The sequence below is a fragment of the Erinaceus europaeus genome, chromosome 10 (assembly GCF_950295315.1).
Source record: "Erinaceus europaeus chromosome 10, mEriEur2.1, whole genome shotgun sequence".
NCBI lineage: Eukaryota > Metazoa > Chordata > Mammalia > Eulipotyphla > Erinaceidae > Erinaceus > Erinaceus europaeus.
Window position 1 is genome coordinate 102,931,899 of NC_080171.1, and position 25,782 is coordinate 102,957,680.

Consider the following 25,782-nt stretch of genomic DNA (forward strand, 5'->3'; position numbering starts at 1 on the left):
AGGTGTCTATCTTTTTCTCCCCCTCTCTGTCTTCCCCTCTTCTTTCCATTTCTCTCTGTGCTATCTAACAATGATGACATCAATAACAACAACAATAATAGCTACAACAACAATTTAAAAAAAACAAGGACAACAAAAGGGAAATAAATAAATAAATATTTAAAAAAATAACATTTCTTTTACACTTACAAAAAAAATTAGGATCCAAATAAGGTCTACACACCTAAGTCTCTTTAACTCAAAGTTCTCTCTATCTCTATCTCTCTTTCTTAAAGTGTTTCAAGTAAAGTATATTAAAATATAATTATTCCAAGAATGCAGAACTGATTCACCTGGAAATGAGCTGATTATAATCCATCACATTTATATCATATGGACAAAAACCATATACATAATACTTCAATACATACTGAAAAAGAGTTTGGTAAAATTCATTTCCTACTCACGATAAAAACTGGGCAAGTATACCCACTATCACCAACACTATGCTAGAGATGCTGGCTACTGCAATATGACAAGAAAAAAGGGCATAATGACAATAAAGAGACAAATAAAACCCCGTTCACACTGAAACACTAGCAACAAACCATTGGAAGTGAAATTTCAATAGCATTTACTAATACTGCAGCAACAACAAGTGGTCCAGGAGGTGGGACAGTGGATAAAGCATTAGGTTCTGCAACAACAACAACAACGACAAAAACTTTTACTATCTAGAAATTAATGTAATAAAAACACTGAAAACTATAAAGCACCATTCAGACATCTTAGCCAAGATGGATCGCTTGGCACCCCCAGAGAGGATGAAGTATATCACTCAAGCCACTGAAGAAATTTCTGCCCACATGGACTCCTGCCTAAACCAGTCTGCATCTGACAAATTCCCAACAGTGATCAATAAAATATCTGAGTCAAAACTTTATTCTGGAGTAGCTATACCTATGAACCTAAGACCTGTCTCTCCTAGTATAAGCTGTGACTTTCTTCACGCTGATAACCTAGACTCCAAGGCAGTCCCCATAACACCCACACATCCATGCCTGACTGAAGGATAGCTGGTCCATCTGGAACACCTCACTACCCATCTACTACCCATCTGCTAGGTAGGGAACTTCATGTCTCAGTATCTAGTACCTTAGTTTCTCCACTGGGTCAGGCCTAAGTGCTGCTGCATTCTTAGGGGTGCCACCTAGGTCATTCACCAGATCAGAAACCTTGCTCAGCCTGTGGGTGAAAGGCCATGGCAACTGGTCCCCAGCCCTGGACCAGGAACATCTCTGCAGAACGAGAGCTGTGACACGCAGTTCCCTACAGGGGTACAGACAGGAAGTGGCTCACCCAGGAACCGGCCACTCTCACCTTGATCTATGCCTGGGGCAGCCAAGCACCCTGGCCCTCAGTGGGAGGGTCCATTGCTGGCAGTAGGTGCCCTGTTTTCCTCTCGAGTTGTGACCTCAATGTTCCTCATGACACTGGTGCCTTTGCGTCAGGAAGGGACTGTCCCCTGGGCCAGAGCCATTTTTGCAGTAAGGAGTAAAGGTCCAAATAGTTTGTGGCCCTCAGACTGAGGCCTTGGCTCTTCTTTCTCCTAGTTCACCTCCATGTTGAGCAGCAGAGGGCTTTGGAGATGGGGTCCCAGTCCTACTCTGCCACTTACAAGCTGTGTGGTCCTGAGGGAAAATATACTATCTCTGTGGCTCAGGTCCATGTTTGTAACTTGGGTGGGACAGTAATAGTAACTCAGATAGGATTGTAATGAAGATTAGATAAATACAAAAAGACTCAGAGTGTTGGGTGGTAGCCATAAAAGCTGTCATTAGGGCCCTGGTGGAGCTGTCCTAGGGAATGCACACTCAGCCACCTCCACATCTTCTCCCCATCCCTCATACACTGGCAGAGGCTCACTCCTTACCCCACCCTTTTTTAAGTCTGGTTAATAGAGTTTCTTTCTGGGACCAGCCCATGGTTGGGGAGAACTTGCAGGCATTGCTGCCACAGTGTCTCTCTCTACGTCTTTTGTAAAAACTTCAAGGATATTGTCCTCATTCTAGGAGTGTCCTCTTAATGTTCTTAGAAGATATTTTTGTGTTTTCTTAATTTTTTTTAATTTATAGTTTTTGGTTTTTGACAGACAGAACTTGAGAGGGGAACTAGAGAGGTGGAGAGAGGCACACAGGTATAACACTGCTTCATTACTTGTGAAGCTTTCCCTCTGCAGGTGGGGACCAGGGACTTAAACTTGGGTCTCTGTACATGGTAAGTTGTGTGCTCTACTGTGCGCGCCACCACCTGGCCCCCTTTTTTTGAAAGGTAGTGCCATTGTGAGAAAAGAATGAAGCACCCAGCATGGTTATAGGATGAAGCCCGAGAGAGACAGGAAGGTGTCTCAAGTCACCCATGGTCACCGGGCACCACTCAGCCCACAGGGGACCACTTCCATCACAGGATACTTCCAGGGTTTGGCTGCTAGAAGGTAGCAGTTTCCAGAGACTTTCATTTGTGAATTTTGGCTTTTCAGTGAGCCAGCTATAACGTGGCCCATTGAGCAGGAGTGATCAGACAGAGGTATAAGCTTGGAGTGCTGAGCCTGCCATCGAGCCCCCTCTGGGCTGAGAACCCCCTTCTCTGGCTGTTGTGCGGTTGCCGGAAGAGGTGTACAGAGAATTCTCTTGAACAACTTCCACTTTCCTCCAAGATGGCCGAGTCCAAGTTCAGTATTCCATCCAGAAACTTCTTCAAGGAAGTTCATCTACGCTGATGACATCTGCTGGGCAACTTAGGCATCAAAGTTCGACATCCTCGATGAAACACTCACGAAAGACATGTCTCTGATATCTGATTACTGTAAAAAATGGTGACTAATCCCTAGCACTGCAAAAACGGTATCATCTGTTTTCCATCTACACCATGCCTCGGCCTCGCGTGAGCTTAATGTGCAGCTTGGCGATACGAGAATCCGGCATGAAGCCCAGCCAGTCTATCTTGGCGTTACTCTCGATCGCACTCTTTCATTTCACGAACATCTCATAAAAACTGCAGCAAAGGTGGGCGCGAGGAATCACATCATTACAAGACTGGCCAGCTCCTCATGGGGCGCGAGCGCTTCCACACTACGATCATCATCTCTGGCATTATGCTATTCCACTGCAGAATACTGTGCCCCAGTCTGGTTCCGTAGCCCCCATGTCCACTTGGTCGATTCCAAATTATATTCCTCCATGAGGATCATTTCTGGAACCATCCGTTCCACCCCGGTTCCATGGCTGCCAGTTCTTAGCAACATCGCCCCGCCAGATATTCGTTGGGATGCGGCATCATCTAAGTTCATTTCCCACGTCTACGCTCGACCAGACCTACCAATATACGCGGATATCTTCGCCTACCCTGTCCAACGCTTGATGTCTCATCATCCAATCTGGTCCCCTACGCCTACACTGAACTTCTCTGTTCCAGACTCTTGGAAACAGAGTTGGCAGTCAGCTGAGGTAAAGAACAAACACCTCATCACAGACCCCTGCAAGCGTCAACCCGGCTTTGACCTAGCACGTTATGACTGGGCCCTCCTCAGTCGCTATCGAACAGGCCATGGCCGGTGCGCCGCTATGTTCCATCGCTGGGGAGCCAGAGACGACCCGAACTGCCCCTGCGGCTCCAGACAGACTATGACCCACATAGTCAACGACTGCCACCTCTCCAGATTCAAAGGAGGTCTCGAAACTTTACATCAGGCTCAACCTGACGCTGTTGAATGGCTACAGAAGAAGGGCAAATGCTAGAAGAAGAAGAAGACTCCATCACTGATGCCCCCAGGGTTCAGCGCTAGCAGGACCTGACCAGCTGCCTTCTCTCTGGCCCATGCCCTCTCCAGAGGCCCGTCAGGACCTGCTGTTTTACTGGGTTGTGGTCACAGCTGCGAGTGATGTGGGCCCTGTAAACCAGGCCGGGAAATGTTTGAAGCCCAGAACCTTCTGAAGAGCTGACCTGTCACAACTCCTGTTTGCCTTTTTGTAGAGCAACTAACTTCCCTTCTGTGAACCCTGCCTTCCCAGGTGAGCAGCCAGCCTGTCTGGTATCCACTCCATTGGGGGGGGGGGGGGGACACATTTGATCAGGAGCCCGGCTCTGAGGAGACCAGGCCAGAAAACAGCCCCGGACTTTGAGGGGTGAAATGCCAGTTCCCAGGGCCCTTTCCACCTCGGTTGTTCTTAACGGTGCACTGGGCTCATGGGAGGGGCTCTGAGGTCCACAGGAAGGCCTGGCCCTCCCTAGGAGCCAGGCAAGTCCCTGGCAGGACGCCATGGTCACCCCGCCAGCCGCCGGCTCCAGCTCGCTCTGAAATGCCGCCTGTCTGCAAGCCAGGGTGGAGAGAAATGCCGCCTGCCTGCAAGCCAGGGTGGAGAGTACCCTGCCTGCCCAGAGCTCAGGAGGGCGCGCCTCGATGGGAGAAGAGAGGGAAGGCGGGGGAGGGGGCCACAAAGGGGAGGGGCCCAAAAGAAGGAGCTATGGCCAAACCCCACCCACCCGCAGGTGGCCTCGGGCGCTGAGCGGCTCAGGCCAGGGGCCGGGGCCGGGGGCGGGGCCTGTCACGCGGGTCCTCCCACGTGTCCCCCGACCTGCCCCCCGGCTGGGCTCGGTGCTTATAACCCAGGATGCGAGCAGCCACTGGCCCTGCTCCGTCGCCTGTCGCAGCCGCCTGAGGCCGGTAAGGTGCCCCCTGAGTCCCGGGGTACTCTTTCCACTCCCTGGCCTAGGTCACTCTCCCCGGTCCCCCCCCACCCCCCGCCGCCCCAGACCTCGCTATGGAGGCGCTCTTGCTCGCAAGAGCGGGTTTGGGCAGTCGGAGATCCCAGGACGCCGGGGGAGGAGGTGGAGGCCAGGTCTTTGGCGCTTAGTCTGCTGGATGGGGGTCGGGAGTCGCATCCGACTCTGGAGCAGATCGCGTTATTAGTCACCTACGAGCACCGAGGTCCTGTCCAGATTTCCTTTCTTTGGGCCAGCTTCTTGAATCCAGTGTTAGGAGTCTGGAGGCTTTGGGGGTTCCACATGCTCTCGACTCTGTCTGAACTCCACTTCAGCTCCACCTTCCCTGGAGCTGGGACCTCTCGGCCCCTCCCAGCGCCTCAGCCTCAGTTTCCCGCGGCAGTTGACTCCTGGGCCCTAGCTCTGCCTCCAGAAAGGACTGGAGCTCCAGGGGCTGGTGAGGCAGGCGGCTAGGCTCAGCGTGCTGCCTGGTTTCCTGCTGGCTGCGGGCTCTGGGAGGGGCTGTGGAGCAGGAAATGTCCATGGGTTGGGTAGATGTTGCTTTTGGCCCCTGGGGAGGCTGTGCCCTCCAGGGAAGGAGGGTCACTGTGAAGCAGAGGAAGATCCTCTCCCATCCTGCCCTGTTCTTCCTGGCCCAGTCCACTGCCTCTGTGTTCCCGTCTGCCATGTGGGTGCATCTCCTGGCTGCAGCATCTGGAAGCACTTTCTGAGCAGGAACCAACCTGCCCTTTCTCCAGGGGATATAAGAAGGACGGATCCTTCCAACCCTGCCTAAGGTTGATTGGCTGCTGTAGAGGCAGGGCTGGGAGGCCAATGGGCTCAGTGAGGCTATGGGACTGCCTTCCAGCTTCCCAAGTTTCTGTCTGTCAAAGCTGGCTCCAGCTAGGGGGAGAACCAGAGAGTCTATGCTAGGCCTGCCCACTCATTAGCTGTCTAGGAACACCTTCCCACTTGTCCTGCAGTGCGAGGGAGGTGTGGTGGCCTCCTTCCTTAGATTCCAGTGGGAGAGGGGGACAGGTCAAGAGGGCCAGGTGGTGGCCCACCTAGTAGAGAACACATTAGCATGTCAAGGGAACCTGGATCCAAGACTAGGTCTGCACCTGCTGGGGTGGGGGGAGAAGCTGCAGGTATCTCTCTTTCTCTTTCCCTCTTTATCTCCCCCTCCCCTCTCAAATTCTCTCTGTCCTATGAAATCAAAGATAGGAGAAATAAATAAAGAAGTAATGGCCACTGGCACCTATGCAGTCATTGCGCAGGCACCAAGTCCTACCAGTAACCCTGGTGGCAAAAGCAAACAAACAAAAAGAAACAGAAAAAAGAGAAAGAAGAAAAAAAGCCTCTGTTTCCATTCTTAACCTCATTCCTCCCTCCCAGGGAGCCTGTCCCATTCCAACTGGGACAGGGGAGTCTGAGGGGTGAGGTAGGGTGACCTGAGGAGCCTGCGCTGCTGAGAAGCACTTCCAGCTCTGCTCACTACAAGTATCTGATAAACCACTGCTAAGCACCTAGGGTCAGATAAGGGGGGGTGGAGAGGAAGGTCCCCATAAGCCTGTGCATCCAACAGCTGCCTGCCTGCCCAAGGAGCCTGACTCAGGTGGGGGGCAGGCTCCATGCCCAGGGAGTGTGGGGCAAGCCCAGGCTCACCTGCTGTGCAAGCACTTTCTCTGTCCCTCTCCCCCTCACCCTGTGAGCCCTGAGCACTGAGCAGGCAGCCCCTAAACTGCACTCCTGCCTGTGGGCACATATGTGGAAAGAACCTCAGGAAGTCAGGCTCTGTGACTCTACTTTCTGCTGAGACACTCAGGGCAAAGTTCACCTTCCAGCTCCTGGCTTCCTCCCTCCCATGGGCACCCCAAACAAGCCCCCTCCCCCATACTGAGCTTCCTGCCTGGAGTGAGGGGTGTGTGGCTGTCCAGCAGATCCTACCTGGACTCTACTTCCTGTTGGGGTATACTGGGTCCCCAAAGGTGTCTCAGTATTAACAGAATAAACATAATTCAAAACCAAGTGTTCTTAAGACAGTGTTTGAGGATCATTTGCCAGCACCTAATGAGATCTAGGGCCTCAACCTTCCTAGTTACAGAAGACTCCCACTCCTCCATGGAGGGATTTTGCTGGAGTGCTGATGTCCCCAAGAAATCCCACTGTTCCTAATTTGATTTGCAGACCCAGGAAGCCTGTAGCTGAGAGTCAGTTCATTTGTCACCTAGGACAAGCCTCAAGACCTCAGTGTGTTTTTTTAATATTTATTTATTCCCTTTTGTTGCCCTTGTTTTGTTGTTGTAGTTATTGTTGTTGTTACTGATGTCATTGTTGTTGGATAGGACAGAGAGAAATGGAGAGAGAAGGGGAAGACAGAGAGGGGGAAAGAAAGATAGACACCTGCAGACCTGCTCCACCGCTTGTGAAGTGACCCCCTGCAAGTGGGGAGCTGAGGGCTCAAACTGGGATCCTTACTCTGGTGTTTGCACTTTACGCCACGTGTGCTTAAGCCACTGCACTACTGCCTGACTCCCAAGACCTCAGTGTTCTTATCTGTCAATTACAGGACTCTACCACTGAGCTATCACCCCTTTAAATATTTTCCCTCCTCTCTGCCCTTCTGGGATTTGAACCTGGGATCTCTAGTTCATCAATACAACTCTCTACCACTGAGCTATGGCCTTGCCCCCTTCATGGGTCCAATGCAGATGAAATGAGTTGAGTCTTTGGAGTACAAGTTCAGGCTAATTGCTGACAGCGGTACCTTCTGGTCAAAGTCTGGAATTGCAGCCTGGCTCTATCAAGCAGTCTACCAGATAAACATCAGGGCAGCAAAGCAATAGAGGCTGTAAGCCTAGGATAAGGAAACTCCAGGGGTGGGGGTGGGAGGCTGTTATGATCTAGGAGTGGTGGGATAATTACATTACAGCAGGAGTCAACTGGGAGGGCACCCATGTTGGAGCCCAGGCCCCACCCCACAAGCTTCAGAGCTATGGCCTGCCATCCTCTCCCTCTCCCTGTCCCTGTCCCTGTCCCTCTCCCACTCCCTCTCCTTCTCTCTCTCCCTCTCTTGAAATCAGTTTGAAGCAGTGGAGCCCCAGAGATGACAGAAAAATATGGCAATGAACTCAACTCAGCTGATTCAGAATGTGAGGGAAAGGTTCCAGAGGAACATTCACATCACAGTAGCCCTGACACACTGGGAACAGGCTCATAATGGTGCTGTTTTCTGGAAGATGCCTAAGCCCAGGAAGAGAGGCCTATGTTTTCCTAGAGACCAGGACATGTAAGACACAGCACAGTGAAGAACATGCTGGCTGTACTCAGCCTGAGCTTCAATTGGGCACTGTCACCTGCTAACTAGTGACCTGGGCTGGTTGCTTCACCTTTCTAAGGCACCGGCTCTTCTGCAAATAGGTGCCTCTCCTTAAGATGACAAACGTGTGGCACCAATGTCATGTCGACCCTTGTCATTGTTTCCAGCTTAGGCTTTTAGAGCCTCATGAGATTTCCGAGTGTTGAGTTCTAGGCTGGCCTGGCATATTTACTTGAAGCTGGTAGGATAGCATGGGCGGTGGCCACAGAGTATGGCCCCTGCCTTGCCAGTTAATGCCAGGCTGGCAAGTCTCTTGGCATGAGGCTACATTCTCCACCCTCCTACAAGTCCCTCTTCAGATGAAAAATGACTGGGCTTCCTCCTCAGCCTGGGTGCTGGGCAGTGGCCCTAGGCCATGTGTAAAGGGTGGTGTGGGGCAAGGCTGGGAATGCAGAAGGCTGAGTCCAGCTAGGATTGGTTAGACACACACACACACACACACACACACACACACACACACACGTGCAGGAAGCCCAGTGTTACAGACTGAAATGGGTGTCCACCCTGTGGGGGGTGAGCTATCCTTGTCTAGTTTTGCAGAGAAGCTACTAGGATCCCAGTCTGAAGAACTCAGGCAGGTTCTCTGCCCAGAGTACAGAATCTGCTGTCCCTTCTCTCCCTACCCTTTCTCCCCCTCAAATCTAGGCCTCGACCTTAGTCTGCTCAGACAGTGGCTCCATCATACCTCCCAGCCCCCTAAGCCCTGGAAAATTCCAGTGTCAGATTGCATCATTCTCCCAGCCTGCCTGCCTGCATCCTCTCTGCTATACACACAGACCCAAAAGCATGGACCTACACATACACATACGCGCACACACACACACACACACACACACACACACACACATACACACACACACACACACACACACGCATGGACTGCTGGTTGTCCTGTAGCTCGTGCACACATGTGACTCTAGCACCTGCAGCTGTATACACAGGCATGTGCCTGGGCACACGCTTACTTCCTCCCAGGCAGAAGCCCTCCATGCCCATGTGAGCACACAGCCTGGCTGGTGGGAGGCCTCACTAGCTTCCAGGTCAGAGCTTCTATGGAATTCTAGCCCTGGAGGCAATTTGCATTCCATCTTTCCACCAGTAAGGAGCTGGCTTCTGGGCTATAGGTTGGCAGTGTTCTGAGTGGCACTGAGACAGTCCCTGTCCCTGTCTACCCCTCCAGGAGTCTTGGATGGGGTAACAATACAACATAACATGCTGTGTAGACCATGTGCTACGAGTAGCACACATGGGACAGAGTAAGGGGGCCACAGGGGCCAAGCAGACAGGCTCAGGGGGATCTGCCTGTGTCCATGAAGCTGCCCCACACAAACACACACTCGCACTCCAGTGCCAACCCCCTTGACTTAAAGTGCCTGAGCTTCCTGTGGCCTCCCCAAACCGTGTGCCCTCCCCAAACTGTGTGCCCACAGGCCAGTTGATTTGGGTCTGAAGCCAACTCTGCCACTTTCCAGCCAAACCAGGACTTGAGAAGTCCCCAGACCTGAGCCTGGTTTCCAGCCTCTGAGAAGGAGATAGCAACCAGGACACTGGGCAGTGGCTAGAGTGCTGGACTTGCAAGCATGAGGCCCTGGGCTCTATGGTTTTATGCCCAGCATCACATGTGCCTTTGGTATCCTCTCCCTCTGCCCTCTTTCATATAAACAACTTTAAAAAATAAAACAAAATGGAAATAACTCAAATGCAAAGGCTCAGCACAGGATGGATTAAGTTCAGCACCCTGATGGTGGTGGTGGTTTCACAGATGGACGGGTGTTGCCAGCCTGCTGAGCAGTTTAGTCGATGTCAGTCACACCCCAGAGGAGCTGTCTACAACGATGCAGTGGGATATGCACCCTGTACCCACCATACATCAGCACTGCCCCCCCCCCACTCCCTGCTTCCTGGGACAGAGCCTTCCTCCCCCCAGATGGGATAGGGCTGCTGAAAGGGAAATTAGTAGCTGGGTGCTGAGCCCCCTGTCTGATCCCGATCACTGTTCCAGGTGACTGAGCAGCCTTTTTTTTTTTCTTTGCAGAGCCACAAGGACAGATTCCAGAAGCCAGGAAAGCACACCTCCAATCTCAGGTACCTTGGGTCCTTCCCCTCCCTCTCTCAACTCCATCGATAATGATCTGTTACCTGGCTGCGGTTGTCATGGGCACCGACTGCTGGCCCCAGGGTCAGTGACAGCTAAGCTGTTAGCTTTCCTGTCTGGTCACAGGATCCAGCAGGAGGTCAAATGCCCTGGAGAAGGAGGGGTGGTAGGCATCCGTCAAAACCATGCCAAGTCCCATAAAGGATTTCCCCTTCTGAGTTCAAAGGGTAGCGAGAGCCTATCTTAAAGCTCCTCTGGATTCCTCAGGGGAAGTGCATTTCTGGTCACGTGGATCTGTCCTGGCTTGGCTGAACAGACTGGGTGACAGGGACAACATGGCACTTGTCTCAGCCTCCACACACATGGGACACCCTCCATGCCTAGGAGCTGAATCACTTGCGGGGGGGATGAGCCATCCCAGACTTATACACCTGTGCACCCACTTCCCAGAGGTGTCTGATAAGCACCTTGACCTTATTAGACCCCAGGCAGTGCAAATGCTCCCACAGACACAAGCAAGCAAAGTCACATCCTTCAGACAGGGATGCTGGGCCCACCCCATTGAGCCTGGCAGTGTGACCTCAGACAAGTGGGCTCACCTCTCTGTCCCTTGTCAGCAAAGTGAGCACAAGCTCATTAGGGTGCAGGCAAACCCCTATGAGCCAGGATTCAAAGAGAGCCTTGGGGCAGAAGAAATAGGGGCCACACAGGTGTGGAGACAGGAAGCCCTGCTGCCTCTGGAAGCTTCGTGGTGGCTATGAAGAGATACAGGTAGGGCACACCTATGCCTGTTGTAAGACACAGATCTAACCTCTATGCTTCCTGGGTGTGACCCTCCCCTGCCCATCCTGGAGACTAAGGTCTCTTTGTGCCTTTGCCTCTCTCCATCCCTCTACGGGACTCAGTTTCCCCACTTAGGAAAGTGGGTCCTTGAGTTCTTCCCAACTAAGCAGCACTGGGTGCTCAGGATCTTTAGGGATCCCTGCTCAGGATGAGTTCATGTGAAGAGATTAAACCCCAATGTGTGGAGGTTCTGTGGGCCCCGGCATGTGGAGGGCTCAGCTCTGCACACACACACCCTTCCCAAGCATCCTCTTATAGCTGGGAGGCAGCACCATATGCCTAGAGGAGCCCAGATTCTGGAGGGACACACACGCACACACACACACACACACACACACACACACACACACACACACGAATTCTGTGACTGCCACCTGGCCAACACTTCTTAGAGCCCATTCCCGCCTTCCAGTATGGCCACACCTGTGGCAGGAGGTCAGCATGGTTGTTTAAGGTCTCTGTCCCTCCCAAGTCTCCAAACTGCTGTGTGTAAGTCACCTTCAGGTCTGGGCCCACCCCCAGATCATCTCTGGCAGGTGAAAGGTGGAGATTATTAGTTCTAAAACACACCCCCACACTCCACCAGCCCCAAACCCTGCATTCAGCAATCCTGGGCCCAGTGAAGTGTGGGCATGCAGACCAGGATCCCCTGGGGCTGGGCAAGGGGCATGGCTGCCCGAAGGAGCAGCTCCTCAGCTGACCCCCAGTCGCAGGACCTGGGGGCAGGGGTAATGGTTTGAAGGAGCAGGGAGATGGAGAGCAGCTGCCTGTGGGGCCCTCATACTCCACCACTCCCTCTCTGCAGACATGTCCAGCAAAGGCTCTGTGGTCCTGGCCTACAGTGGCGGCCTGGATACTTCCTGCATCCTCGTGTGGCTGAAGGAACAGGGCTATGATGTCATCGCCTACTTGGTGAGGAGGGGCTCACTTGTCAGTCACTCTGCTTACCCAACTGTGTACGCTGTCTGTCTCTCATCTCAGCTGCCTCCCCCCTTCCCTTGCTGTATCCCAAGCAGAGATACCCTAAAAGCACACAGGCTGCCACTAGGCAGATGTCAAATCTGTACCTGCAGCTGGGCTCTAGAAGATTCCAGAGTCTCACAAGGAGAATGCAGGGTCAGGGGCCCGTCAGCAGGCCAGAATACTCCCCGTCCAAAGCACATCCTGGATTAGTTGGGGGCCCAGAACCAGCTAGACAGCTGGGAACTACAAGCACATACACTTCTATCCCCTGCCCTGGGTACTACCAGGGCTGAGAGTAGGGAGTCAGGTAGTTCCAACACTCCAGGTTTTGTTCTGGCTTTGGGGGAGCAAGGGGAAGAGATAGATGGCCTCTAGGAAAACCTCAGGCCTTCAGGGCAATGCTAAAAAGTGGTGCAGCCCTGCAGAGCCGGGCTCAGACAGTCCTTCAATCCTAGAGACTGCTTCTCAGCCAAGGCAGCAACACGGAAGAGCAACTGGAGGTATTCCAGCTTCTCCAACACTGGCATATGTCATTTCTTCTTTTTGAGCTCAGCCTCCTGGTTGAGGGCTGTTGTGTGGACGGCTGCTTGCCCAGTGTTGAGCCCTGGGGCTCACATTCTTCTCTCTACCCTGGGCTGATGGGGTCTCTCTGCTTCTGCCTTTCAGGCAAACATCGGCCAGAAGGAAGACTTCGAAGAAGCCAGGAAGAAGGCGCTAAAGCTTGGGGCCAAAAAGGTATCCAGTGGAAAGAGGACATGGGCTGGAAGTGGGATTTTGATGCAGTGGGGCCGGCAGTGTGTCTCCCCACTCCAAAGCACCTGCCCTCTGCGTCTTTTCTCGGTGGTCCAGAAGTGTGCACTGCTCCCAAGTGTACAGGACCAGGTCTTTCTGCTTTCAGGCTTGTGGAGGAAAATCTGTGTCTTCCTGTCTCCCCCAGTTACTCTTTCACCCACCCAGCCACCTACTCATCCTACTTCCTATCCTCTTCTAGCTCTTTCTCATTCACCCCTCCATGTGCCCGTCTCTATCTCTCTCCATCCACTTCATTCATCTGTCCCTCCAACTGTCACTCATTCATACACACACCCATCCAACCAGCATCCCTCTGTCCACCATCTATCCAGCCTCCCATCCATATGTATTGACTATATTTACTTGACCAACTATGCACCACCCAGTTACCTTCCCCACTCTATTCTGTCTGTTTAGCTACCTGCTCACTCCCTCACTTATCCAGACAGCCGCCATCTACTCACCCCATCTGCCCACCCAGATACCATCTCTCCCTCTGTTTGTTCACCCATCCATACATCCACTCACCTGCTATCTGTCTGTCTGTCTGTCTGTCTATCTATTCATCTGTGCATGCATTCCTTCAGCCAGTCATCCTTCATCTCTTTACCCGTCCCTCTTCTCTCCACTCATCCACTCACTCCTCCCTTCATCTGTCCTCCTCCTCTTCCATCTTATTTCAGACACATCCATCAACAGATACATTCAGTCACTAGCTGAGCATGTGCTCGGTGTGGGGCATCTATAGTGAGCAAGTGTTGCAAGGTGTCAGCCGTTGCCATAGAGGACTCTCTGGTACCCCTGTTCCCTCACTTGAGAAAGTAGACAAGGGTCATATTGGACATCCTAGGGAAGGTCACTAGCCCACTTGCCCAGCCAGAACCAGCATGCTTCTGCAGGTTTCCCAGAGACTAGAAACCTGTCTGGCACTTAGTGAAGCTGAAGGAGCATGTTTAAATGTGAGGGAGGGGGTAAGGGTAGATAGCATAAGGGTTATGCAAAGAGACCCTCATGCCTGAGGCTTCTAAATCCCAGGTTCAACCCCCTTCACTACCATAAGCCAGAGCTGAGCAGTACTCTGGTATTAAAAAAATAAGTAAATAAATAAATATGAGGGAGGGAGGGAGGAAAGCCCCAAGTGCCAAATGACCAAGGGTCTGGAACTGGTCCTGCCCATCCTTGGGGTGGGAGAGGGACCATGTGAACAGGAGCCCCAAAAGTGAGAGAAGGTCATTAGCGTATCAGAGGGAAGGCTGCACTTCTAGCCAGTGCACTGAGCTGTGCCTAGGCACCGTGTTGGGCGGAGGGATGTGAGGACCACACCCAGGGTGCTGAGTAGTCGATCAAGACTGATTAGCATGCATGAGGACCCAGGTTCGAGCCCACAGTCCCCACCTGCAGGAGGGAAGTTTCCCAAGTGGTGGAGCAGGGCTGTAGGTGTCTCTCTTCTCTGTCTGTTTCCTTCTCTGTCTGTTTCCTTCTCTGTCCGTCTCTCATCCTCTATGTAAAAATGGCCACTGGAAATAGTGACATGCAGACACCAAGCCCCAGTGATAACCTTGCTGACCAAATAAAAAGGCTCAACTAGCAAAGGGTACTAGGCAGCGGCTCACCTGGTCGAGCACATGTGCTATCACACATGAAGCCTGGGATTGGAACTCTGTTTCCACCCGTGAGGGGTGGGGGGCAGGGGGACTTCGTAAGTAGAGCATTATTGCAAGTATTTCTCTTCTCTCTGTCTCTCTTTCCCTCTGTAATTCTCTGCCTCTTACTGTCCATCAAAAAAAGAAGGGATTAAAATGGCCACTGGGAATAGTGGCAAAGTGTAGGCACCCAGTCCTAGTGACATCCCTGGTGGTGAGAAATACAATAATGAACTTAAAAGGTTGACTGGCACAAATGGAAATATGCTACAATCCTACAACACCACCCATAGGTATATATCCAAAGGGCATGGACACAGTCATTGGAAAGATACCTGGGGTCCAGGTGGTGATGCACCTAGTTAAGCACACACATTACAGGCTCAAGCCCCTGGTCCCCACCTGCAGGGGTAAAGTTTCACAAGTGGTGAAGCAGGGCTACAGGTGTCTCTCTGTCTCTCTCCTCTCTATCTCCCCCACCCCTCTTAATTTCTCTCTGTCTCTATCCAATAATATATAAATAAAATGAAAATAAATAAAAAGATTTTTTAAAAAAGAAGATGGGATACCCACACCCCTTTGTTCATAGCTGCACTAGTCACAACAGGCAAAACATGAATGTCCCCTAAATACCCACTGATAATGGCTGGATGAAGGACTTATGGGATGCATATTCAATAGAACTCCACTCTGACTGCATTTTCTTTGGGGGGGATAGATGGAACAGGAGGTGATTATGTTGAGTGAATAAAGCAAAGAGGTAAAAGACAACTACCAAGTGTTTTTTCTCCTATGTGGAGTAAAGATGGCTGACACAAATGAACTTACAAAGAAACAGAATGGTAGTCAAACTATCTCTCAGACTTTGTGAAAACCATAGCAGCTATAGTGGGGAATGCACAGAGCTTTGGTGGAGGGTGACTCACACACACCAAGTATTATATTTTTGTAAACCACTACTAGATCACTACGAATACAAATTAATAGATATGTATTTTTAAAGCATTGCCCCCCAGGAGATAACATAACAGTTATGCAAACAACTTTCAGACCTGAAACTCCAAGGTCCCAGGTTCAGTCTCTGGCACCACCATAAACCAAGGCTGAACAATGATAAAAGGAAAAACAAAGGGGGGGAGGGGGAGTTGGGCAGTAGTACAGCGGATTAAGCTGGGTGGTACAAAGATCAAGGATTGGCAGAAGGATCCTGGTTCAAGCCCCTGGCTCCCCACCTGCAGGGGAGTCGCTTCACAGGCAGTGAAGCAGGTCTGCAAGTGTCTCTCTTTCTCTCCCCCTCTGTCTTCCCCTCCTCTCTCCATGTCTCTGCCCTATCCAACAATGACAACATCAATAATAACCATAACAATAAAACAATAAGGGCAACAAAAGGGAATAAATATTTTTTTAAAAAAGAATCAAGTCAATGAGAAATGTCCACTGTGAGTGCAGGAGAGAGAAGAATGGCCTGGCCCTTCTCCCCATAGGTATTCATCGAGGATGTCAGCAAGGAGTTTGTGGAGGAGTTCATCTGGCCAGCAGTCCAGTCCAGTGCTCTGTATGAGGACCGCTACCTCCTGGGAACCTCCCTGGCCAGGCCCTGCATTGCCCGCAAGCAGGTGGAGATTGCCATGCGGGAGGGAGCCAAGTACGTGTCTCATGGAGCCACTGGAAAGGTGAGGTGACAGCTGAGCTCTGGAAGGGCTGGGCGGGGAAAGGAGGAGGCCAAGGGCCTGCAGAGAGGACACAGTGCTCTGTCTACTGTGGCCTTTGCCCCTTACCCAGTCAGGCCTGCCTGCCGGTGAAGAAAGGGTGATGGCACTGGTTGTCTGGGAGAATGACTGATGCTCCAAGTTCTGTGTGGCATTATGCCAGTCAAGTTTCCAGCTCAGGCTTGGCAGTGATGAATGGGGTGAGCATCAGACCTGTTCAGGGGCCTCGTGCAGCCAGAGAAAGGCCACTGCCAGTGCAGAATCAAGAAGCTGTCTAGCCGTCTTCTCTGTTCATGATGACTAGGCAGTGAGCACCCTGTCCCAGGAGGCAGCCAAGTTGAGGCCAGGAGATGAGGATTCTGGAAATGCTGAAGCAGCAGGGATTCCTGCAGCACTGAGGACGGATGGCACTTAGGGTTGAGTGAGTGGATGTGACTGAAATTAACTTTCTGTAGCTGTGGGCACTGCTCATTTTGGCCACGAGAGGGCACCAGAGACTAGGGTTTGAGACCCTGGAGTGGCTCGAAAAAGGGAACTTGTTTTTCCCATAGGATATGCCATAGGATATGCAACATTTGGGTTCTGAGAACACCCTCCACCAGGTTCTGAGGCCTCTTGAGAATTGTGTATATGTGGGGTGGGGGGTTGGGAGGGTGGGTCACGGGGGTCAGGAGTCCTGTAGATCACACTCTGTAAAGAGGACATAAGATATGCCTGGGACCTCCCTTCTGGATCTGCCATCTCTTCTGGGGTTTGATGGGCAAGGCATCCTACTATGCCTCCTTTCATCCTTGTGTGAAACTGGGGAAGCCCACAGCCTTTAGAGGCAGTTTCCGAGAACTTGAGGGTGTGGTTGGGAAGGACCAGTGCTGGACTGGTGCTCAGAGTAATAGGACACAGGGCCTGTGGTCTGCCGGGCTGGGCTGGGCCATCAGTGACCTCATGTCAGGAGGTGGGCAGCTCGGTGCGTGTGTGATCCACGGACCAGCCCAGACAGAGCCCAGTAGTGTGCACAGGGGAACTTGACTCGGGGATCCATAGGATGTTTGAGTTATCTGCAGACTGTATGCAGAGATGCCCCCTATGGAGACATCCCAGCATGGCAGGCTACCTCAATCACTCAGCCACTGGCCTCTGGCAGTCCCCTGAGTTGAGGGGAGTGACAATGGCTTCCTGAACAGTGCTTTCTGGCCATCCTGTACTCTCTCCTTCACTATTTACCTACCCAGAGGACCCCAGAACAAGATGTTCTGGGTGGGGGATGAGGGGAGAACCTTACAGAGATTTGGGAGGCCTGGCCCTTCACAGATGGTGCCTGGGACACCTAAGGGTGTCGTCAGGGTGAAGGGTGCCTCTTCTGGCTGCTGAAACAGCCCGTGCAAAGACTGGGAGGTGAGAGCTAACTCCTCGCCTTCCCCTAGGGTGAGGACCCTCCTCACCCTGCAGAGACCCTTATCCCACCCCACCAGCTAGCTGCGTAGACCTGGGGTGACCTAGAGCCTACTCCCTGCCCTCACCCTAGTTTTGGAAGGACCTGAACACATGAGCCTGAGACTCGGGCAGGGGTGTGGGAGCAGGCAGCCATGGCACCATCTGCACATGGTTCCCCTGGAGCAGATGGGAGACCCCCAGTCCCTCCTGTCCCAGTGGGCACCCTACCCACATGCACACACATATCAGCATATGGACACATGCATGGGAGTGTCACTTCCTATACCCCCAGCACTTGGGTGACAGCCTGGAGCTAACCCAGTCTGGGGTTTCGGAAAAGGAAGGGTAGACAGGCCTTAGCTGTTGTCTTGGACAGAGTTTGGAGTGGGGTAGCCTGTTGAGTTAGCCTCCCCGTGAGGCTCCCCAGCTCTGGAACAGATGGGTGCCCCCCTCCGCAGTCAGGCTGGGCAGACAGCAGCCCGGCGTTCCCACCCAGGAAGGCACAAGCTCCCTTTGTACTGGAAAACATGAAGCCTTGGGGGAAGAAAGGCACAGCAGCATGCAACCCTAGACCAGAGTCCCAGGAATCTAAAGTCAATCATCGCCCCCATGCTGGGCATGTGTGACCACCTTGTGCCTCAGTTTCCCCATCTGCACGATGGGCTATTAATTGCACTTAGCTCATAGGGCTGCCATCAGGGTCTAACGAGTTTGAGTTATAGGAATGGGAGTGAGAAGATGAGAGGGTTTCCTGGTGGCTGTGTGACCTCAGGCAGGTGGCCCCAACTCTCTGAGCCTTGCTTTCCACAGCTGCCAAGTAGATGTCAGAGTCCTGGGGACACAGGTGGCTTCTGTGGCAGCCAGCACAGAGTCGGTGCTCACTAAAAGAGTGTGTGGGCTTGTCCCTCCCACCAATTAGCAGTGCCCTCAGCACTCTGGGGGAGGGGGTGGCAGACCCAACAGAGCCCATAGCCCTAAGAGAAGAGCTGCCTGGGGCTCCTGGCTCGGAAGCGAGGGGCCGGGACCTGCATTTCCACGTCACCTGACAGGACTCTGGAAAATAACATGTTATTCCCACTGCTGCCTGGCTGCGCCTGTGCAGTTTTCACAGTAGGCGAGAGGCCCCTCTGTTATTTCTCAGCGTTGTCTCCCTCCAGGCGCCTGGCAGCTGGGAGAGGCAGGTCCTGGCAGCCTTTGTCTCCATGGGCTAGCCCAGCAATGCAGCACCTCCCTGGCCCCCATCTCTAGGATAATGCACCCAGCCCCCCAGGATGTCAGGTGAGCTCTATTTTATAGCCCAGGACAGAGGCACAGAGGGCCAGGGCCCTCCTCTGTCTGCACCTGCTTCCTGTCTGCACAGAGACGGGCTCAGGAGCAGAGGGCTTTGGGCCCAGTTTCTCCCCTACCCAACTGTTGTGTATATGGGGAAATTTAGGGTGGAGCCCAGCTCCCCAGTCTTAGGCACAGGAGATCAAAGCCCCATGGATCCCTGAAGTGAACTTGGCCTCTAAGTTGGGGAAGGCAGGGTATGTGCAGGATATGGGGCTCGTCCAGGAAAAGGATGAGGGATGGCCAGCTTCAGGGATGCTTGGAGAAGTCTCTGATCGGGCATAGGGAGACTGACCTCTAGCCTGGCACACACACATACACCTGCTGAACTGTGAGCCTCTGTGGTACTCACCCCTGCACTGTCCCAGACACAGCACATGTGCCACCTGCTATGTCTCCACAGCACATACCCGCATCCTGCTATGTGTTCACACTCACACACGCACACGCATGTGTGCACTGGAGCACACACAGAAGCCATGGCATCCCCAACTTAGACACACAAACACCCTGCCAAGCACACCTGTGTGTCCACACAGCTCAACCCTCCACTCACTGTCCTGGGTTCGAGTTCTGGCTCCACCTGCAGGCTGGAGGAAATCATTTTCATCTTTCTTATTTCAGTGGTTCACAGAGAGTGCACAGCTTAGCTTTAGCTTATGTTGGTGCTGGGGATTGAACCTGGAACCTCGAAGCCTCAGGCATGGGAATCTTTTTTTTAAAAAGCTTTTTTAAAATCTTTATTTATTTATTGAATAGACACAGCCAGAAATTGAGAGAGAAGGTGATTATAGAAAAGAAGAGAGACAGAGAGACACCTGCAGCCCTGCTTCACCACTTGTGAAGCTTTCCCCCTGTAGGTGGGGACTGGGGACTCAAACCTGGTTCCTTGAGCTCTGTAATGTATGCGCTCAACCAGGTGAACCACCACCTAGCCCTAGGCATGGGAATCTTTTGCACAATCACTATGCTATCTCCAGGGCTCTCATTTTCATTATTAAAACAAGCTCATCGTAGCACTGCCTCAGAAAGTTGGGAGTTGGAGATGGGGGTATGCTCAGAAGTAGAGGATCATCCAGCCAGAGGGTGTGCCCTGAGCACGAGCACTGTTCCTTGACACTGCCTCTGCTCTGCTCCCCTCGACGGACGCCCCCCCCCCCCCAGTCTGCAGCTCTTGACAGTCTCCCGTTCTGTTTCAGGGGAATGATCAGGTCCGGTTTGAGCTCACCTGCTACTCCCTGGCCCCCCAGATTAAGGTAAGACCTGTCTGATCCCTAGTGCTGCATGTACCAGAGTGCTCTCTTTGTGTGTTTCATGTGAAACCCTCATATGCCATAAATGAAACACTAGGGATCAAATAGGGCACCTCAAGTATGCCAGTCCTGCACTCTACCAGTTGAGTCACCTCTCAGCCACTTGTCCCTCTCGCCAACTAGCAGTGCCCTCAGCACTCTGGGTGGCAGCAGCAGGGGGCGGGGTGGGGGTAGTGACTTACTCTGACCTCCAGGTCCTGGCCCCCACCCCTCCCCATGGGGCTGTTGCCATCAGAGGCAGGGTCTTGGCTGGCTCGGATGGAGGGGAGAAGGGAGGGACTCTCCTTCCCATCCTGCCCCACCTGCTTTGGTGGGGCCCCTAATTACTGATATGACCCCCCCAGTCTCACTTGGGGACAGAGACCCCATTCTCTCATGGAGACTGGGGCTCCCAGAAGCCACCCTGAGGGAATGTGACAAACTGCCTTCATCACCTCCCCTGTGGGGTCCTGGCCCACCCTATGGGCTGCCTCCTGCCTACAGGATCCTGGGAGGCCCTGGCTCCTTAGCAGAGCCCCACAGCCATTCCTATCTCCCTCCCCCCCCCACACACAGCTCCCCCTCCAGCTCTGCTCTTCTCCCTGTGCAGGTCATTGCCCCCTGGCGGATGCCCGAGTTCTACAACCGTTTCCAGGGCCGCAATGACCTGATGGAGTACGCCAAGGTAGGTTGCACCCCGCCTCCCCAGCACACACCCTACTCTCAGCTGCCAAGACTGGAACTGATGCCTGGGGCCCTGGGTCACTGACCTTGATCCCCTGGGCTGGCCCCCCAAGAAGTGAGGTCCCTGCCTGAATTGGCCATCTCCAAGGGCAGTCCCCTGGCTGCCAACCCCAAATCGCCAGGGTCCTTGTGTGTCTTGCCACCTTGTCCCCTGTCACCTCTGCTCTATGTGTGAGGCAACAGCCCCAGGGGAGAGGGGGCAGGGGGCCACTCTCTGCCCCTCAGGTCCCTGGTGCTCATTGTCCCCAGAGCCTTCCCAGGGACAGGTAGGTAGGTGCACACTGGGTGGGGCAGCGCAGACAAAGGCTTTTGTCACACCAGCCCTTTTGAAGTACAAGTTGCAATAAAACATATTAGAAGTTTTGCATCAAGATCCTTAGCAGCTCCCCAGGGTACCTTTCTTTTTAGCGACTCGATGGCAGCCCTTGACAAACAGCCTCAATCAATCAGATGGGGAAAGCAACTCGGTGCACACACCAGAAAATTGCTCAGGTTTTTAAATAGCAGTTGCCGGGGCTGGCTGTGAGCTCTTTCGGCAGCCGAGGTGCCGCGTGGTAGGGGACCCGGCAGGGACGCGGCCCTGCCCCTGCCGCCAGCATCCCATTAAGACCTGGAGCGCTTGGAGGAAAGATCCCTTCCACCATCTGTTGTTTTATTATTAAGAGGGGGAGTTTACAAGAGCTAGTCCATATGTTGCCAAACAAATTGTCAAATAGCAGAGCTATTAAGAGGGCTGGGGCTGGCGAGGCTCTCCCCACCCCCATCTCCTTTAGGATACAGATTATGAAGCCCGTTTTTTATCTTTAAGAAGAATCAATGGGAATTGCCCCCCCCCAGGGTCCCGCTTCAAGAGTAGGCCAGGGGGGACCCAGACGCTGCCCTTCATATCCCTGGAGTCCTCTTTCTGCCCTCCCTCCAAGAAACAAAGGCTCCTGGTTTTCCCAGCAAAGAGGAATTTCAGGAGAAGAAGGGAATCTGCCTGGAAAAGATGGGTGCAGACCTCTGGCCACCCACCTGCCTTCCCAGAGAGGCTCTGTCCAGATCAGCCCTGGGGCAGGGGGGGAGCACCCTGCAGGGAGGGAGGCAGTGTTTCTGCACCCAGGAAGTGACCAGAATGACTGAACAGCAGCCAGGCTTTGTCCAAAGCCCAGAGCCAGGCAGGACCTGATTCGGTGGAAACAAAAATCAATGGGGCTTTGAAAACCCCTGCTTTCAAGCCCTCTGAGTCGCCAAGGCCAAGAGGTGCTGCAGGAGATTCAGGAAAACATGCACCTGCTTCCCTTTCTATCCCTCCCCCCCCCACCCCCACACACACATTTTCCATGGGAACAGCACCCTGTCCTTATCACAGTCACTGTGATTTTTTTTGTCCTAGGCAGGCTGTGGGGACAGGGCAGGGTGCTGCATGCTCGACCAGAGGTGGTCTCACAGCCTGTCCTCAGTGGCTCTGTGTGCTGCAGGGGGTGTGTTGGAGGGAGCTGCCTCAGGACTTTTTAGCATTTGTATATCTCCCTGCCCAAAGTGGGGGGGGCATCCCCATCAACACTGACCCCCATTCTCCCCCTTACTTCCCTTCTTCCTCTGCTTCAGTGGCAAAGGGAGAAAGCATTTCCAAACCATTCTCCAAACAGAGACTCCATGGAACCCTGCTCCCTCACTGCTTTTCTTTCCCTCTCACCCCACCCCACCCCCAGCAATGAGGGGAGTTTAGTGACTCTGGTACAGCACCATGCCCCAGAAATACACACACACACACACACACACACACACACACACACACACACACACTCTTATACTTGCAGGCAGCATGGGGAAAACACTGGTGCATTTGACTTTGGACAGTCTGGGGGTTACAATACTCCTCCCTCCTCCTAATATTGACCAGTCTCTCAGTAAAATGCTCTCCTTTGCTTGTGTGGTTTGAACGGCAGAGCAGACAGGCTCTAGAGTAACCTGAAGGCTGTTTCTTTTAAAATTAAGTTAAATTTAAGTTTTCTGGTAAAACTTGAATTGGGTAGGGGTGAAATCCAGTGAGTTTTGCCTGATTTTGAAATTATCTTTTATTTCATTTGACTTTTGCCATTGGGTCCTTGTGCTGGCCTTACTCTACTGTCCCCATCCCTGGCAGACTTTTTGTGTGTGTGTCCTTTTACCTTCAGAGAGAGAGAGAGAGAGAGAGAGGAAAGAGAGAGAAGAGAGACCACAGCACTACTCCATTATCCATGAAAATCTCTAGTACTACATAGGAGCTCCTGTGTCCTTGTCCAGCCCTGGGTCCTTGAGAGCCATCTCCAGGCCCTACTGTGAAACATGAAAATGGTGATGAAAGAGAGGCTCCCTGGAGGTGACCTGCAGAATCCTTGTCATGAGAATAACAGTAGAGTTGGGTGGACCAAAGAAACAACAGGAGCACTGGTGGAGAAGCTGGTTCTCTGAATGTATGTGGCAAGGCTGGGTCAGATGGTGCCCTCTGCCCTGTGCAGTGGAGAGGGGGCACATGTGCTGGGTTCCACCCGGGTGCCTGCTGGGGCCACAGCAGGTGTCCAGGGATCACTTCTCCAGCGTGGTTGGTGCAGCCCCTCAGACCCAAGATTTGTGCAGGGATGGTTTTACCCCTCTAGCCTTGGCCTGAATGCCTGGAGGAATAAAACACCACCAGAATCCCTGGGGAGGGTGGGGTACCAGCTGGGGTTCTCCCCTTTTCAGGGCTGCAAGCTAATATGAGCGATGATCATGTTAGCCTGGGAGAGGGGCTCCCGCTCCCAAAAGTGACAGAGCCTGCATGGCAAATAGGGGCTGTAGGTGGGCCTTCCTGGGCATCCCCCTGTCCCCAGCACTGGGCACCTGTGGGTGCACAGACACCTTGGCTAGGACCCACCATGGGCCCAGCTCCCAGATAACAGGATTTCAGTGGGAAGTCAGTATACGACAGACCCTGGGTGTAGTGCCCGGCACACTCCAATGCTATGGAAGCCTTGCAAATACAGACTCAGAGAATGCTGTAGAAGGAATCTTTAGCATCAACACTCCCTCACAACCTCTCAGGGCCACAGAGGTGCTCTTACCACCACCCCCCATACACACATGCCAAGCAGCCTGGGGGAGGAGACTGAGGCTCTTGCCAGAATAGGGATCAGTGTTTGGGACTCTTGACCTTGGAAGGGAAGCAAGACCAATAGCCCTGACTTTTGACTCCCCCCCCATGCCTGACCTGTGTCACCTTTTACCGTAGCAACATGGAATCCCCATCCCGGTCACCCCCAAAAGCCCCTGGAGCATGGACGAGAACCTCATGCACATCAGGTGAGATGCCCGCGCACCTGCTGACCGCTCTGCTCCGCGTGGTGTATTTCATTATTTTATTTTGGATGCATCAAGATTTCATGCCTGCATGATTCCACCACTCCTGACAGACTTCTTTCATTCTTTTCTTCCTTCCTTTCTTTTTTCTTTCCTTCCTTCCTTTCCTTCTTCCTTTAAATTTCAAGGGTGGAGGGGTTGGAAGAAGGTAAGCCACAGAGCACCTGCCAAGTGCACCTCCCCCATGGTGCTCCCATGTAACGCCCAGGGTTCACCCTGGTAAAGTGTGTTCTCTGGTGGGCGAGCTGCCCCCAGCCCCTGCTCTGTTCCACATCTGTAGCACCTGCCTACACTGGGTCAGAGCGTGATGGGAGCCCGACCCCCTGGTCCCAGCCCTCAAGTAGGTCCTCAAGGAGGACCAATTGCCTCTCCCCAACTGAATCACAATCTCAGCCAAGGTTTTCTGGGTGCTGCTAGTGCAGCTAGTAGGCACCTGGTCTGGGCCGGGTTACCAGAGAGGGCTTCACCAAAGAGAGAGGTGGCACTTCTTAGAGTCTCAAGGAGAAGACAGAACTTGCCGGGGTAGAAGAAAACACATTTAAAGTGGAGGGAGCAGCATGGGCAAATGCTCCTGAATGTGAAGACTGGGCAGTGCCTAGGGCAAATGAAAGTTCAGCCCTTCCTGGCCACCTGCACCTCCCACAGCCAACTCTGGTGGGCCTAAAATGTTGCAGGAGGTCTTGGCAGCAGTTACTCAGGCAGAGAAAAAAAGAACAGATCAGATTTGAGGTGTGTGTGTGTTTGGGGGGGTTGTCCAGAGTGTAGCTGTGCTCCGCTGTCCCTTCTCTCTTGACCCTTGTTTCCCCTCTCCTCCTACAGCTATGAAGCTGGGATCCTGGAGAACCCCAAGGTAAGTGCCCCATCTCCTCTGAGCTGCTGTCTTTGGTGGTGACATGCCAACGCCAACATCACCTGATGTGTTTGTGGCCTAATTTGAAATTTCATGGGGGTCGGGCACAGCCCCGCCTCTGTCTGCCATCCTCCCCTCCCCAATCCTCCAACCTCTGGGATCCGCCACCCGCCGCCGCCACCACCACCACCCCCAGCACACATTTTTCCCCCAATTGCTGCCGGGATGAATAGGGGAAGGAAATATTTCGGGGCAGCAGAGAGAGAGAGAATGTGATTGAAACAATAAAGAAGCAATTAAGCAGATGAGACACTTGTGGGAGGGCTCAGCCTGTGCCCACCAGCTCACAGGCTTGTGCTGGTGGGTCTGGGGGTGGGGTGGGAGTGGCACTGACCCATTTGTCTGTTTCTATGCCCCAGGCCAGCCGTCCTGATCCCTCTAGTTCCCCATCTCCCAGGCTGGCTGGGCCCTCTGTCCTGTTTGAAGTTTAGGATTTCTCTCCCTGGGGGTTCCCTCTGTGGCTCCCCACCCCCCTGCCCACTGTGGGCAGCAATGAGGAGGCAGGATGAAATCCATCCTGGGAAGAGAAAAATCCCTTTGTCCCTGAGGGAA

The 25,782-nt window shown here is 53.0% G+C and overlaps 1 protein-coding gene across 2 annotated transcripts in view; it reads left to right on the plus strand.

Moving 5' to 3' along the window:
- The first annotated feature begins 4,666 nt into the window (after nt 1-4,666).
- The window catches only part of ASS1 (argininosuccinate synthase 1), a 49,946-nt gene continuing 28,830 nt past the window's right edge, over nt 4,667-25,782 (plus strand). The window contains exons 1-8 of one of the 2 annotated variants that reach the window (XM_007527013.3): nt 4,667-4,702; nt 11,863-11,969; nt 12,687-12,755; nt 15,940-16,128; nt 20,124-20,180; nt 20,827-20,901; nt 24,193-24,263; nt 25,140-25,170. In XM_007527013.3, the coding sequence (XP_007527075.1) occupies nt 11,865-11,969; nt 12,687-12,755; nt 15,940-16,128; nt 20,124-20,180; nt 20,827-20,901; nt 24,193-24,263; nt 25,140-25,170 (597 nt within the window). In that variant the 5' untranslated portion in view covers nt 4,667-4,702; nt 11,863-11,864. Of the gene's footprint in view, nt 4,703-10,122; nt 10,205-11,862; nt 11,970-12,686; nt 12,756-15,939; nt 16,129-20,123; nt 20,181-20,826; nt 20,902-24,192; nt 24,264-25,139; nt 25,171-25,782 lie in introns of those variants that run through there. The other variant, XM_060200394.1, reaches the window with a different exon arrangement.